The sequence below is a fragment of the Bos taurus genome, chromosome 15, assembly GCF_002263795.3.
Source record: "Bos taurus isolate L1 Dominette 01449 registration number 42190680 breed Hereford chromosome 15, ARS-UCD2.0, whole genome shotgun sequence".
Lineage (NCBI taxonomy): Eukaryota > Metazoa > Chordata > Mammalia > Artiodactyla > Bovidae > Bos > Bos taurus.
The window spans coordinates 44367704-44381335 of NC_037342.1; the positions used below are offsets into that span (position 1 = coordinate 44367704).

The following is a 13632-nucleotide window of genomic DNA, read 5'->3' on the forward strand; positions in this document are numbered from 1 at the left end:
AAGGGGAGTTTTTCAAAGATTTGAAGTTATGGAGAGCTTTAAACGCATTACACCTGAGTTTTAGTATTATCACCTTGGGCTTCAGATGGAGAATGGATGTGCGGGGTCTTCCAGAGGGGCTGGAAGCTTAACCAGTTAACTGATGGGCGGTTAAGGAGGGGAGTGAGCAGTGTGGTGATGAAGATGAAAGGAAGGGCGCGGCCATCCGTAGTTTAGGTGTAGAACGCCCCTGTGGGCGTGGGTTACAGGGAGGAGTTTCTAGCTGGAACGAATGAGAGGGCGCGGGTACCATTCAGCGCACCTGGAGACCGCGCGGGAGGAGCGAGTCAGCCCCACGCGCCGTGCTCGCGTGTCCCTCGCGCGGCGCCGTCCGCGCAACGCTCGGTGGGGTTGGCGGAGGCCGCGGGCGCTGCGGTTCCGGTTCCGGCGGGAGCCCGCACCTGCGGCGGGGGCGGGCGGTCATGGCGTACTCCACGGTGCAGAGGGTGGCCCTGGCCTCGGGACTCGTCCTGGCTGTGTCGCTGCTGCTGCCCAAGGCCTTCCTGTCCCGCGGAAAGCGGCAGGAGCCGCCGCCGGCGCCCGAAGGTAAGCGCGGGCCGGCTCCCCTACCCCGAGCCGCAGGGCGAGCACGAGCGCCTAGAGCCCTGCTGGAGGGAGGGCGGCCGCGGGGGTCCCCGGCCCCGCGGAGTTTGGGAGGTGCCAAGCGCCAGGGTTCTCTTGGCCCCAGCGGGCAGCGGCCGGACCAGGTCCCTTCAGGCCTCCCCTGCAGGAGCGCACGCAGACGAGCGTGGACGCACTGTCCGGTTGCTCTCACCTCTTCCCCTCGCTGGCCTAACTCGACTAGTCACTATCTGCCCAAGTGCTTTGAGTCAGGAGGGCTCCCACTTGAATTCCCCTTTTTAGGGTGTCCGTGTGCTTTCTCTCGTGCTTTCGAATGGAATAGTTGGACTGGGTATTGTTAACCTTAATTTGTTGTGAATTTTCAGTTTGGTGTCGAGTGCTCACTGCTTCAGGCTCTTTTTGTGCCTTCGTAAATATAACGTGAAGATTTTAATAATCCGAGTTTCAGTTACTGAGATGAACATGGTTCTGCCTTCCCGTTACGTGAACAAGTATTTGTTAATCCTTTGTTACTGGCATGATGTATGTGGTGGTTAAAAATCCACCCTGTGGTTTGCATTCTGGGGCTTTTGCATAATGGGTGAGTGTGACAGGGCAGGAATGCCAAAGGCTGGGAGAAGAACTACAACAGTTCTCTGTAGATTGTGAAGTTCTGGTAACTTTTTTCTGGAAATTGTCTGTGTAACATCCTTGAGACACGGTTTTACAGTTTTCGAGCTTCCACTAATATTCAACCTGTTGATGTTGGACAGCTCCTTGAACTGAAACTCATTTCCCTCTAATTTGTGCACATTGACTAACTCCACCCTCTTGTACATCATAGATTATAAATACAAGAAATGCAAAACACCAAGCTCTAGGGGTGAAGGGCAGATCCAACCCAGCATTCTGTTCATAGACTTTGCTTGATAATCTTTATGTTTGTAAAACTATCTCCCTGGGAGAAACTTCTTATTAAAAAAAAAAAAAAAGCAAACTACCTCATTTGTTGGGTTTTCTTTTCTTTTTTTTCCCCTTTCTGTCTTATTACAAAACTCCAAAGGTTTTACTCACTTTGTCTAATGGTGAGGAAGAGTAAATTCACGATGACCCTAAGCGGTTAAAGATTCGTCTACAATAGTGTCTTACCACGTAAAATTTTCATCATGCTGAATTGTCTTGAAAGTTCTCTTCAATGCGAGTGGGAGATACTCTTCTAAATGTTGTGTAGAGAGACGATCAGAGATGGCTTTTTCTCCTAAGAGCTCAAGTAATAATAATCAGTGTTCTTATCTTAGAAACTTTGCAGTTTCTGTTCTCTTCATTCCTGAAGTGTTAATTTCTTTGGCATCCTTCTCATTGCTCAGCTTAAATGTAATCTCCTCAGAGACTTTCCCTGATGACTCTAACTAAAGTCACTCTTTACACTCCCATCATTTCCTATTCCTGTGCTTTATTTTCTCAATTGAAGGTGTTATTGTATCATATGACATTTTCTTTTATATTTTATTAGGTTGTTTTTTTTTTTTTTGACTCCACTTTGTAGAGTGTAAGCTCCGCAGGCAGTTTGTCTTGTTTACCGCTATTTAGCAGTTGGCATATAATGGACAGTCAGTATTTTTAAATGAATAAGATGCTCTTTTTGCATTCATTATCAAAGTAGTACAATCTAGGTAAAAGTAAGTTAGTGTTAGTTTTTCAGTCATGTCCAATTCTTTGCAACCCCATGGACTGCAGCCTGCAGACAGCCCCTCTGTCCATGAAATTCTCCAGTCAAAAATACTGGAGTGGGTGGCCATTCCTTTCTCCAGGGGATCTTCCCCACCCTGGGATTGAATCCAGGTCTCCTGCATTGCAGGCAGATTCATTACTGTTTGAGTCACCATAATCTATGTAAAAACCTACCTTAACTGACGTATTCCAGTAACTGAAATTTGCTAACTAAAATCCTTGTCTTGGTACACTGATATTTTAAAAACGGTGACTTCTAACCATTATTGGGTTATATACCCATTTGAGAATCTAATGAAAATTATGGATTTTTCCCCCAGGAAAAATGCCTATACTTTTTGTACATACATCGAGAATTTGAGTATCAACTCAGAGAAACCACAGAATCCAGAAACCCCTGCTCTGAAGAAAAGGATAGCCCTGATTATTTGAAAATTAGTGTCATCCGTGTCTTAAAATTTGTGTCATTATAGCTTTCACCTCTGCCCATTGGGATATTTGAAATGAGCATTGTCCCTTTCCCACATGACAGCCGTTAAGGTAGTCTTTAGCAAATATTTATGATGTACCCTTTAACATAGCTTACACACAGTATAGAAATACTATTTAATTCTTTAAAAAAAAAAAAAAAAGAGCCAAATCCCTGCCTTGAGGAACTCACAGTTTAGTAGAGGGGAAAAGACATTGAATAAGTGCCAAAAAAGTATCAATTGCAGATACTCAAATCCTTGCAGGGAAAGGAGGAGACACATGTTAGAATGGTTAGTTTTATTGGTGTCTCAAGAAAGGTGTTATGGAAGAGAAGAGCCCTTTTTTTTTTGGTAATAGCTTTCTTGAGATACAGTTCACATACCATGCAGTTCATGTATTTAAACTGTATGACTGAATCAAAAGATACTCAACATCGATTATTATTAGAGAAATGCAGATCAAAACTACAATGAGGTATCAACTCACACTCGTCAGAATCAGTTCATTTCAGTCACTCAGTCGTGTCCGACTCTTTGCAACCCCAGTGGACTGCAGCACTCCAGGCTTCTCTGTCCATCACCAACTCCCGGAGCTTGCTCAAACTCATGTCCATCAAGTCGGTGATGCCATCCAACCATCTCATCCTCTGTCATCCCCCTTCTCCTGCCTTCAATCTTTCCCAGCATCAGGGTCTTTTCCAGTGAGTCAATTCTGGTCAGAATGTCCATCATCAGAAAATCTGCAAACAATAAATGCTGGAGAGGCTGTGGAGAAAAGGGACCCCTCTTGCATTGTTGGTGGGAGTGTAAACTGATACAGTCATTATGGAAAACAGTATGCTATGCTAAGTCACTTCAGTCGTGTCCGACTCTCTGCGACCCCATAGACGGAGCCCACCAGGCTCCCCCGTCCCTGGGATTCTCCAGGCAAGAACACTGGAGTGGGTTGCCATTTCCTTCTCCAATGCAAGAAAGTGAAAAGTGAAAGTGAAGTCGCTCAGTCGTGTCCGACTCTTAGCGACCCCATGGATTGCAGCCTACCAGGCTGCTCTTTCCATGGGATTTTCCAAGCAAGAGTACTGGAGTGGGGTGCCATTGCCTTCTCTGGGAAAACAGTATAGAGATTCCTTTAAAACTAAGAATAAAACTACCATATGCATAAGGATGCAAAGCAACTGAAACTCTCATATTGCTGTTATCGATGTAGAATGGTACAACCACATTGGAAAACAATTTGGTAAATGCATTTTAATAAAATTAAACATATGCTTCAGTTCAGTTCAGTTGCTCAGTTGTGTCCGACTCTTTGCAACCCCATGAATTGCAGCACTCGAGGCCTCCCTGTCCATCACCAACTCCCAGAGTTCACTCAGACTCACGTCCATCAAGTCAGTGATGCCATCCAGCCATCTCATCCTCTGTCGTCCCCTTCTCCTCCTGCCCCCAATCCCTCCCAGCATCAGAGTCTTTTCCAATGAGTCAACTCTTCGCATGAGGTGGCCAAAGTACTGGAGTTTCAGCCTTAGCATCATTCCTTCCAAAGAACACCCAGGACTGATCTCCTTTAGGATGGACTGGTTGGATCTCCTTGCAGTCCAAGGGACTCTCAAGAGTCTTCTCCAATACCATAGTTCCACATTAAAAAAAACAAAACTACCATATGACCCAACAATCCCACTACTGAGTGTATGCCCTGAGGAAATCATAATTGAAAAGACACATGTACCCCAGTGTTCATTGTAGCACTATTTATAATAGCTAGGACATGGAAGCAACCTAGATGTCCATCAACATATGCTTGGGTAAAGAAGCTGTGGTACACATACACAATGGAATATTACTGTGTCCATAAAAGGACACACAGTTGACTCAGTTCTGTTGAGGTGGATGAACCTAGAGCCTATTATACAGAGTGAAGTAAGTCAGAAAGAGAAAAGCAAATATCATATATTAATGCATATGTATAGAATCTAGAAAATGGTACTGATGAACCTATTTGCAGAGCAGCACTGGAGACACAGACATAGAGAACAGACTTGTAGACACAGTGGGGGAAGGAGAGGGTGGGACACATTGAGAGAATAGCAGGGAAACATATACACACTACCATGTGTAAAATAGATTGCCAGTGGAAATTCACATGTGACACAGGGAACTCAAGCCCGTGCTCTGTGACAGCCTAGGGAGGTGGGATGGGTGGGAGGTGGGAGGAAGGTTCAAGAGGAAGGGGACATGTGTATACCTATGACCGATTCATGTTGATATATAGCAGAAACCAACACAATATTGTAAAGCAATTATGTTCCAATTCAAAATAAATAAATTTTAGAAAAAGCAGTAGCCATTTGCAGCAATATGAATGGACCTAAGAATATGCATAGTGAAAAAAGTCAGAGACAAATACTATGTGATATCACTTATGTGTGAAATCTAAAAAATAACTCGAATGTGTATGCAGAATAGAAACAGAACCACAGATATGGAAAACAAACTTGTGGTTATCAAACAGGAGAGGAAAGGGGGGAGGGGTAAACTAAGGGTATGAGATTAACAGATAAAAACTGCTATGTATTAAATATAAAATAGATAAGCAACAAGGATATACTGTATAGCCTGGGGAATTATAGCCATTTTCTTGTAAAAAACCTATAATGGAGTATAATCTGCAAAATGTGGAATCTTGAGCTGTACACCTGAAATGAATATAATATTGTAAATCAACTATGCATCAATAAAAAAGTAAGCAAGAAAAGAAGTGTGTGAATGGTTTTCAGCATGGTCACAGAGTTGTGCAACCATCGTCACTATCAATTTTAGAACACTTTATCATTCCCGCTCCCCCCCCCCGAAACCATCTTTAGCCATCTTTAACCTCTTTAGCCATCACCCATTAACAGTCCACCACCCTGAGCCCCTTCAGCCTTCAGTTCAGTTGAGTCATTCAGTTGTGTCTGACTCTTTGTGATCCCATGAACTGCAGCATACCAGGCATCCCTGTCCTTAGCTCAGAGCAATCTCCCTGAGTTTGCTCAAAGCCATATCCATCAAGTTGGTGATGCCATCCAACCATATCATCCTCTCTCGTCCCCTCCTCCTCCTGTCTTCAATCTTTGCCAGCATCAGGGTCTTCTCTAATGAGTCAGTTCTTCACATCAGGTGGCCAAAGTATTAGAGCTTCTTAGGCAACCATTAATCTGTCTATAGATTTGCCTGCTATGGGCATTTCATGTAAATGGAATCATACAATATGTGGTCTCTTGTGACTGGTTTCTTTCACATAGCATGTTTTCAGGTTTCATCCATGTTGTAGCATGTATCAGTGCTTCATTACTTTTCATGGCTGAATAATAATCCATTATGTGGAATATTCCATCTACATTTTATTCATTTATTAGTTGGGCATTTGGGGTTTTGATGATTATGAGTAATGCTGCTATTAACATCCATGTACACATTTTCGTGTGGATATATGCTTTGATTTCTCTTGAATATATGCATTTGGGAAATGTGAACATTTTAGTGTGGCTGGAACTAAGAGTGGAATTTTGCTCATATTATTACTCTATGAGCAGTTTTGAGGAACTGCTAGATTGTTTTCCAAAGTATCTATCATTTTACATTCCCACCATTAATATGTGAGGGTTCCGGTTTCTCCATATTCTCTCTGATGTTTGTTATTGCCAGCCTTTTTATTATAGCCATCATAATGGGTGTGAAGTGCTATCTTATTGTGGGTTTTTTTTTTGTATTTCCATGATGACTAACAACTTTAATATATTTTCATGTGTTTATAGGCTGTTTGTGTAACAATTTAGAGAAATGTCAGTTCAGACTTTTGCCCATTTTTAAATTGGGTTTCTTGTCTTTATTGTTGAATTATAAAAATTCCTTATGCATTTTAGGTACAAGTTCATTATCAGATATGTGACTTGCAAATATTTTCTTCAACTCTTCACTTTCTTGATGGTGTCCTCTTAAGAAAAATTTTTAATTTTGATGAAATCTAACTTATTTACCGCCTTCTCTTCTTGATGTCAGACCTAAAAAAATAATTGCCAGATCCAGGGTCATGAAGATTTATGTCCATGTCTCCAAGTTTATAGTATTTACTCTTATATTTAATCCTTTGATCCATTTTGAGTTAATTTTTGCTTTTGATATGAGGAAAAGTCCAACTTCATATGGATATACAGTTATCCCAGCATCATTTGTTGAAAAGAATATTCTGTTTACAGTGAATTGTTTTAACACCCTTGTTGAAATTCAGTTGACTAAGTGTGAGAGCTTATTTCTGGACTCTCAATTCTGTTCCATTGACAAACATCAGATATAGAATATATACCTGTCCTTATGTCAGTACCACACTGCCTTGATTACTGAAGCTTTGTAGTTAAATTTTGAGATCATGAAGTGTTGTCTCCAAACTGTGTTCTTTTATTATCAAGGTTGATTTCTGAGTGCTGTGGCTCAGGATTTCCATACACATTTAGGATTAGCTTGTCAGTTTCTGCAAAAACCAGCTGGGATTTTGATTGTGTGGAATCTGTAAATCATTTTGAAGAGTATTGCCATCTTAATAAGTCTGTTAATCTATGAATAGGATTTTTAAAATTTTATTTAGGTCTTTAATTGATTTCAGGCTTCCCTGATAACTCAGTTGGTAAAGAAATCCACTTGCAATGCAGGAGACCTCGGTTTGATTCCTGGATTGGAAAGATCTGCTGGAGAAGGTATAGGCTACCCATTTCAGTGTTCTTGGGCTTCCCTTGTGGCTCAGCTGGTAAAGAAACCCCTTGCAATGCGGGAGACCTGGGTTTGATCCCTGGGTTGGGAAGGTCCCCTGGAAAAGGGAAAGGCTACCCACTCCAGTATTCTGATCTAGAGAATTTCATGGACTGTATAGTCTATGGGGTCACAGAGAGTCAGACACGACTGAGCGACTCTTGGTAGTTTTCAGTGTACAAGTCTTCTTTTGTTAAATATATCCATAAGTATTTTATTCTTTTTGATGTTACTGTAAATTGAATTATTTTATTAATTTTAAGACTATTCATTACTCAGTTTTAGAAACACAATCTTTGTGTATTAATACTGTATTCTGTAGACTTGCTGAATTGTTTATTGGCCGCAATAAATGATCGTGTTGTCTGCTGCTGCTAAGTCGCGTCAGTCGTGTCCGATTCTGTGCGACCCCGTAGACGGCAGCCCACCAGGCTCCTACATCTCTGGGATTCTCCAGGCAAGAACACTGGAGTGGGTTGCCATTTCCTTCTCCAATGATCACGTTGTTTCCAAACAGAGATTGTGTTACTTCTTTCTTTCCCATCTACATGCTTTTCTTTTTCTTGCCTAACTGCCTGGGCTAGAACCTCTAGTACAATGTCAAATAGAAATGGTGAAGAGTGAACATCCTTGATTGTTCCTAATCTTAAGAAAGCTTTCATACCATTAAGGATAGTGCTAGCTATGGATGCATTAATAGAACTAAAGAATTTTTAGAAGGGGGTCTGTTGAGTATTTTATTATGAAGGGATTGAATTGAATTTTGTCAAGTGCTTTTTCTGTCTATTAAGTGACCATGGGGTTTTTGTCCTTCATTCTATGGATATGATACATTACATAATTGATTTTTGGATGTTAAAACCTTGCTTTTTTTTCTTTTTTCTGTTTTTTTTTTTTACTAATTTGAGGAGGTAACTCTAATGTGTTTTTATTAGCCAGATTAACAAGGATATTTCAGGCAGAGAGAACACAGCAAAATCAATACCCAGAGCTTTGAAATAGCTTTAGAGTTGTAAGAGATGAGACAAGGGGCCAAACTGTAAAGATTTTTTTCACGTCATACTTAAGGAGTTTGGATCTTATTCTAAAGATTGGTGAGGCCATTATGAGTTTGTTAGTAGAAAAGAAACTTACAGTCTGAAAGGACATCTTGGCAACAGTGTAGGGGCTGTATCAGTGAGGGTTTCTTCAGGGAAAATGTTGCAGTAGCCCTTTTGAGACATCATGAACATCATTGAGGCAGTGTGTTTGGGCTCATCAGTTTAGGATTCTCATGGTAAGTAACAGAAAATTCAGCTGAGTTGTCAAGTTGAAAGCAGGATGTATTGACTAGTGCACATGAAAACACTTTGTGTGAGAATTGGCTTCCTGTGTGGTTTGATCCAGAGGTTCACAGTCCCATCAGGGCCTCTGTCTGAGTTTCTTTGTCCTTTTTCCTTCTGGGTTCCTTATGTTGGCTCTGTCCCCTGGCTTCTCTCTCAGGCTAGCAACACTAGTTGCAAGGATTCCAGATATCACTTCCTCACATTTAATTGTCCAGAGAAAGAATGCTTCTTTTCTTTTGAACTCTTCCTTCACTCCCATCTCACTTTTATCCGCCCACCCCCAGTTCTTTCCCAGTAGTTCCAGCTAACATATCCACCCATCTTATTGACTTGTGTAAAGTTATTTGCAGTGCTCTGGGTAGAAAGAATATGCTGATCCACTGTGGAGTTGAGAGTGGTTCCCAAATAGGGATACTGGAGGAAGAAGGAGTAAATGGAGCAGGGGAAGTGTCCACATTGAACAGGAGGGAAAAGAACAATTTTCACAGACATTTTAAACTAGAAGTGGAATGTGAGGCAGAGGGAGGCATCTTGAATTATTCTCAGCTTATTGGCTTAGGTGACTATACCATGTATACTTTTACCAATGTAGTAATGAAGCAAAATAGATTAAAGGGGAAAGACAAGGAGTTCAGAAATTTGTAGAGTAGTATCACATCCCCTTTTTCCATCTTTTTTCATCTGTGACATCCTTAGGTCCCACATCCATTCCTCACGTGATGTAGTCACAAGTATGTAAGTTGGCCCTCTTAGAAGGCAAACAGTAGCAAGTGTGAGCCAGTTAGCTCATGGAAGAGCAGCCTATTGCATCCCCCATCCCCCTTTTTAGGGGGTTCCCTGGTGGCTCAGCAGTTAAGAATCTGCCTGCCAGTGCAGGAGACTCACTTCCCAACCTGGGGATAGATATTGGAGCCAGAGGAAGTGGCAACCTGCTCCAGTATTCTTGCCTGGAGAATCCCATGGACAGAGAAGCCTGGCAGACTACAGTCCATGGGGTTGCAGAGAGCTGGACTTGACTTAGTGACTAAATGCATATCCCTCTTTTTAAAATTCTTTAGTTCTATTAATGCATCCTGGGGATTGCTTTAGACTTTGGGTGTTTTACTTGCTGATTTTGCTGTGAATTAGAATTTTAACTTTTTTTTTTTTTTTTTAAAGGAGGTACTCCTATAGGTTTGTCCATTTTGTACATTCACTTGGTGTTTTGGAACCAAATAGAGAAATATAGCTTTCCTTGTTGCATTTGATCAAATTCTGGATCAAATTTGATCCAGAATTCTAGCCTCTTTTTTTCAGAACATTTATTGTTTCATTCATTGTATTTGTTTTTACCGTCTCTCTCGGCTATATATCATTCTTGATTTTTAAAAAACCTTTTTTGTTAAAGACATTTTCAAACATAAGAAAAAGTGAAGAGAGTAGTATAATAAGATGAATCCACATCATCCTTCTTCAGCAGCCATCATCTTGTATCATGAATATCCCCACTTACTTTCCCCCCTATGCAAATACAAAATCCCAGACATTGGGATTTCATTTCATCCTTAAGTATTTTTGTATACATCTCTAAAGCATAAGAAAATAAAAATTATTTTAAAAATATAGCCGCAATATCATTATCACACCTGAAAGTCAGTAATTCCTTAATGTCATGAAATCAGTATTCAAATTTCTCTCAGTGCCTCATAATTTTTTTTCATGATTTCACCCTTGATTGTGATTCGCATATCTTCTTGATCATTCACATTCTCCAAAAAAAAAAATCTGTCCGTCTTTTGAAACTGCTCTTAAGGTCACCCCATTCTCTTCATGGAAACCCGTTTGTGTACAGTCATTAAACCAGTTGGTTTGATTGCTTTATTCCATCTTATTCTGCCCAATATAGGCTTATCTGCATGCTTCCTTTCTTCCCCCTTCATTGTATTTTCAACGTAGAATCCATACTAACCCTGTTAAAGCTTAAGTCTCCCTCCACAGAACCCTCCAATGGCTTCCTGACTCACTCAGATGAAAAGACACAGTCTGTACGTGACCTACTGCTGCTGCTGCTGCTAAGTTGCTTCAGTCGTGTCCGACTCTATGCGACACCATAGACGGCAGCCCACAAGGCTCCCCCGTCCCTGGGATTCTCCAGGCAAGAACACTGGAGTGGGTTGCCATTTCCTTCTCCAATGCAGGAAAGTGAAAAGTGAAAGTGAAGTCGCTCAGTCGTGTCCAACCCTCAGCGACCCCATGAACTGCAGCCCACCAGGCTCCCCTGTCCATGGAATTTTCCAGGCAAGAGTACTGGAGTGGGGCGCCATTGCCTTATCCGGTACGTGACCTGCAAGGCCTGCTTAATCCTCTTCCTGTTGCCCTCTTTCCCATTTTGCTTTGGCCGCAGTGGCCGCCGCCTCACTATGGTTTGAACGTTCCAGCTGTGCTCTCGCCTCAGGGCCTTTGCATTGGCTGTTTCCTCTGCCCGAAATGCTCTTCCTTAGATAGCTGTGTGCATTTCCTTTATCTGCTTTACATCTTAACTTAAAAGACATCTCCTGAGCCTTCTCTGGATACTCTTGCTAAATCTTTACTTTCCCCCAACACATCCTATCCCCTTTGCCTACTTCGTTTTTTCTCTTAGTATTTATCATTACCTTGTGTATCATCTCTTTTCTGGTTGAGATAGGAGGCTCCATGAGGGTCAGGATTTTTGTTTTGTTCATTGCAGTATCTCCAGCTTTAGATCAGGCCCACACATAGTAGAAAATCAATTAAAGAATTTAATCAATAAATTAAAGAATTAGAATTAAGTGAATTAATGAATTCGCTCCCAAGGATCAAGGTTTCCTCTGTTAGCATTTATAAGCCATTATTGTTTAGTTGCTAAGTCATGTCCAGTTCTTTTGCAGCCCAGTGGACTGTAGCCTTCCAGCTTCATCTCTCCATGGGATTTCCCAGGCAAGAATACTGAAGTGGGTTCCCATTTATTATTATTTATGGCTGTGTGAATTATTGTGCATCCATATGATAGACTATTATGATTCTAGTAAGTTATATTCATGAACTACTTTTTTGTGTGTGTGGCCAGGTTTTTTTTTCTTTGAAATCAAAATATCGATTTCTCTGGAATCACTAAACCAGTGGTATTGATTTATAAACAGGGTGGACAATACAAATACAGAATAAATTATACCCAAATTTGAAATCTGGTACTGTGCACCTATTTTTTGAGACTATTTTAAGTATAGTTGACTTACAGTATTGCACTAATTTCTGCTGTTCAAAGTGATTCAGTTAAACCTGTATCAGTTCAGTCAATCAGTCGTGTCTGACTCTTTGTGACCCCATGAACCGCAGCACGTCAGGCCTCCCTGTCCATCACCAGCTCCTGGAGTTCACCCAGACTCATGTCCATTGAGTCGGTAATGCCATCCAACCATCTCATCCTCTGTTGTCTCCTTCTCCCCCTCAATCTTTCTCAGCATCAGGGTCTTTTGAAATGAGTCAGCTCTTCGCATCAGGTGACCAAAGTATTGGAGTTTCAACCTCAACATCAGTCCTTCCAATGAACACCCAGGACTGATCTCATTTAGGATGGACTGGTTGGAGAGTCCAAGGGACTCTCAAGAGTCTTCTCCCAACACCACAGTTCAAAAGCATCAATTCTTTGCCACTCAGCTTTCTTTATAGTCCAACTCTCACATCTATACATGACCACTGGAAAAACAGCCTTGACTAGATGGAGCTTTGTTGGCAAAATAATGTCTCTGCTTTTTAATAGGCTGTGTATGTTGGTCATAACTTTTCTCCCAAGGAGTAGGAGTCTTTTAATTTCATGGCTGCAATCACCATCTGCAGAGATTTTGGAGCCCCCCCAAATAAAGTCAGCCACTGTTTCCACATCTATTTGCCATGGAGTGATGCGACTGGATGCCATGGTCTTAGTTTTCTGAATGTTGAGCTTTAAGCCGACTTTTTCACTCTCCTCTTTCACTTTCATCAAGAGGCTCTTTAGTTCTTCACTTTCTGCCATAAGGGTGGTGTCATCTGCATGTCTCAGGTTATTGATATTTCTCCTGGCAGTCTTGATTCCTGTATATATATTTTTAAATATTCTTTTCCTTTTCAGTTTATCCTTGGATACTGAATATAGTTCTGTGTGCTGTAAAGTAGGACCTTGTTTATCTGTTCTGTGTGTAAGAGCTTGCATCTGCTAGCCCCAGCCTCCCACTCCATCCTTCCCCCAACCCTCCCCCTCAGTAACCGCAAGTCCGTTCTCTACGTCTGTGAGTCTGTTTCTGTTTTGTAGATAGGTTCACTTGCATCATATTTTGGATTCCACATGTAAGTGATATCATATGGGGTTTGTCTTTCTCTTTCTGAATTCACCTAGTGTGATCATCTGTAGGTCCACCCACGTTGCTACAAATGGCATTACTGAGTAGTATTCCGCTGTATATGTGTACCACGTCTTTATCCGTTAATCTATCAGTGGACATTTAGCTAGTTTCCACGTCTTGGCTCTTGTGAATAGTGCTGCTATGAACATAGGGGTGCATATATGTTTTTGGATTAGAGTTTTGTCAGGATATATGCCCAGAAGTGGGATTTCTATATTTCAGATATTTTCTCCCATTCTGTGGGTTGTTCTTTTTATTTATCATTTCCTTTGCTTTGAAAAGGCTACAGGTTTGATTAGATCTCATTTGTTTATTTTTGTTTTTATTTGTGTTGCCTTGGGGGAC

General features: G+C 41.4%; 1 protein-coding gene across 4 annotated transcripts in view; it reads left to right on the top strand.

Moving 5' to 3' along the window:
* The first annotated feature begins 419 nt into the window (after window positions 1-419).
* The window catches only part of RIC3 (RIC3 acetylcholine receptor chaperone), a 61578-nt gene continuing 48365 nt past the window's right edge, over window positions 420-13632 (top strand). For 3 of the 4 annotated variants that reach the window (XM_005215949.5, XM_005215946.5, XM_024975254.2), the window contains exon 1: window positions 420-585. In XM_005215949.5, coding sequence (XP_005216006.1) covers window positions 462-585 — 124 coding nt within the window. In that variant the 5' untranslated portion in view covers window positions 420-461. The remainder of the gene's footprint in view (window positions 586-13632) is intronic. The other variant, NM_001192441.3, reaches the window with a different exon arrangement.